General features: G+C 58.3%; 1 protein-coding gene across 1 annotated transcript; it reads right to left on the reverse strand.

Moving 5' to 3' along the window:
- Positions 1 to 234: 234 nt before the first annotated feature.
- GUCA2A (guanylate cyclase activator 2A) lies at positions 235 to 2,107 on the reverse strand. Its single transcript, XM_024744718.1, has 3 exons — positions 2,033 to 2,107; positions 790 to 979; positions 235 to 422 (listed from the first exon to the last, which is right to left on the reverse strand). Exons 1-3 carry the CDS (start codon positions 2,105 to 2,107, stop codon positions 358 to 360), a joined length of 330 nt encoding a protein of 109 aa, XP_024600486.1. The 3' UTR covers positions 235 to 357.
- Positions 2,108 to 2,443: the final 336 nt, after the last annotated feature.

The following is a 2,443-nucleotide window of genomic DNA, read 5'->3' on the forward strand; positions in this document are numbered from 1 at the left end:
GTCGTTGGATTCAAGTCTCCTCGGTGTCTGTGAGTGGGGGGCAGTACCGATGCTGGCTTAGCAGGAAGAGCAGGGTTCTTGCACTTAGCACACTAAACCCTGAGCTGGCGAGGGCAGGGTAGGCATTCATAAAGTGGGATGAAAGAAGGAATGAAAGCAACACCAGGAGGACTCTGGAATCTGGTTTATTAACCGCGGGTGGGGGTGGATCTTGGAAAGCACCGGCAGCTCGGATGCGGGCAGGGGCTGGGCCTCGCCAGGCTGCCCTCTCGTCACTCCTCCATTCTGGGTAGGTGGAGCTGCGAGGAGGGGAGCAGCCTGCGGGGGAGGGACAGAAGGTAGCGAGCACCCGCCGTCCTAGCATCCAGCACAGGCAGCGTAGGCACAGATCTCACACGTGCTCGGATCCTCGGCGATGGCCTCTGGACAGGAGAAACGGGGCCCCGTGAGAGCAGCTTCCTCTGCCCAAAGCTCCCGCCCTCCCTTGAGCCAGAGTTTGAACATCCGCTACCCAGGAGAAACCCAGGCCTGTCCTCTCGGACCAGCGGCACTTCCCACCCCAAACCAGGACACAAGTACTGCAAGCCAGCCAATCAGGGCGGAGAGCCTACCCAGAAAGGCGTTACAGCCGAGACCAGACAAACCAGGACACACAGCAGAGAGCTTAACAGACCCACAATCAGAGCAGAGCTCATCCTCGGAATCCCACCAATCAGAACACACCTCTCCTTCAAGTGCCACCAATCAGGGAATTCCTGGGCCCCGCCCTTCAGAGAGGGGGTTACTCACCGAGCCTCTCCAGAATCTCCTGGGCATCGGGCTCCTTGCAGAGAGGCTTGAGTTCTTCGGGAAACCTCAGGGAGCTACAGAGGATGGGAACGAGGGATCCACCAGTATTTCTAGACCTCCTAGGCTCCTGGAGCTGCTGGAGGTCCTTGAGCTTCTTCACTGACTCCAGGGAAAAGGAGAACTCTCCATCCTGAGAGAGACATGTTCAGGGTGTGAGGCCGGGCTACAGCCTGCTCCCTGGCCGCTTCCCCGAGGACCGCCCCCTCTCCAGCCCCGGTGCTCACACTCAAACAGTGTTTGCGGCACATGGGAGCCAGGTGCTCCACTGCGGGGCAATATAAGGTGGTCAGAGCTCAGAGCCGGACACTGGGCTTGAATCCTGGTTTTGCTCTGCGACCATGGACGGGTCATTACACTCTGGGATCCTAGGGTCTGCATATGAGGAATGGAGAAGACAGATGCGAAGCGGCAGGGACACAATAGGTGCCTATTAGTGGGAGCCACTGTGCTGATTTTTAGGGAGAGGCACAGAGCTGGGACCAAGGCTCAGGCATCCTGAATCCACGTGGCTGTGCCCCAGTTGTCTTCACCCCTGCCTGAGAGCAGTGTGGGCTGATCCCCTGGTCCCCGGCTCCAGCCTGCTGCCTGGCTGATGTTTGAGAAGCAGTAAAAGGCCTCCCGGGGCCTGGCCGTGATAGAATGGGGCCCCCGATGAGTACCAGGCTGGCCTACGGCCGGCATCCACACAGATGGGCACACCCTTCCGTCAGGACCTCCAGCTGTCCAGGTGATTCCTGAGACCCAGGCCAGGGCTTTGGCTGAGGAGGAAGGTCTGGAACTGAATCAAGCTCCTTCCCTTCCCAACCATGTGCGCATGCCCAGTTACAGAATCTCTCTGAGGCTCTATGTGACTCCTCTGAAAACTGAGACTAATAATCCCTCTTGCCATGGTGATCCTGGCGTCACGGTGACATACTGGAGGAACCTGGTCGTGGCAGGCCCTCTGTAAATTGGCTAATCACCTGCCTTTCCCAAACTGTTTCTCTTTTCTCTACCTGATGTTCTTTCTCCAAGTTTGAAGAGGAAGGCGTAAGAGGCAGGACTGAGAAGGGGGGTCCTGGGGAAGAGTCAAGCCTTAGACATAGCCCCCATTCCGTCCCCAGAGGGGTGCTCTATCAGGGGACAGGCCCTGGGCCCTGGACATAGAGAGCCAGCTGGGCCACAGTAGGGACAGAGAATTTACCTTCACGGTGACTCCCCCTGCTAGGGCGGCCCAGGCCCCAAGGAGGCACAGTGCAGAGAGCAGGAAGGTGTTCATGGCAGCAGCGCCCAAGAGAGAAGAGGGAGGGCTTGGTTCTGCATGCAAAGGGAAAACAGTGGGACTTTTTAAAGAGAGCAGGGTTACTGAGTAACCCAGGAGTCTTTGCCAGTGTCTCATCTGCTTGCTTGTCAACTTAACCCTAATCAGATAAGGCTCAAGACAGCCCTGGCCGGTAAGAAATCAGTCGGGGGAGGCCGTCAGAGCCCCAGCCCCTTCCTGGACTCCCACTTTAACCCATGGCTGGGCTGGGTCCTGCCTTCAGGACCAATCACTCACACTCACTGACGGCTGTGGGCCACGCCATGCGCCAGGGTGGGGCTGCAGACCCAGCCC

The sequence above is a fragment of the Neophocaena asiaeorientalis genome, unplaced genomic scaffold (assembly GCF_003031525.2).
Source record: "Neophocaena asiaeorientalis asiaeorientalis breed wild unplaced genomic scaffold, Neophocaena_asiaeorientalis_V1.1 scaffold478, whole genome shotgun sequence".
Taxonomy (NCBI): domain Eukaryota; kingdom Metazoa; phylum Chordata; class Mammalia; order Artiodactyla; family Phocoenidae; genus Neophocaena; species Neophocaena asiaeorientalis.

Excerpts from the sequence above, each read along its gene's own strand:
- GUCA2A (XM_024744718.1), bottom strand. The coding sequence starts at position 2,107 with ATGAACACCTTCCTGCTCTCTGCACTGTGCCTCCTTGGGGCCTGGGCC. Across the intron at positions 980-2,032 it reads CAGGGGGAGTCACCGTGAAG|GATGGAGAGTTCTCCTTTTC; the intron begins GTAAATTCTCTG and ends TGTCTCTCTCAG. Across the intron at positions 423-789 it reads GGAGATTCTGGAGAGGCTCG|AGGCCATCGCCGAGGATCCG; the intron begins GTGAGTAACCCC and ends TCTCCTGTCCAG.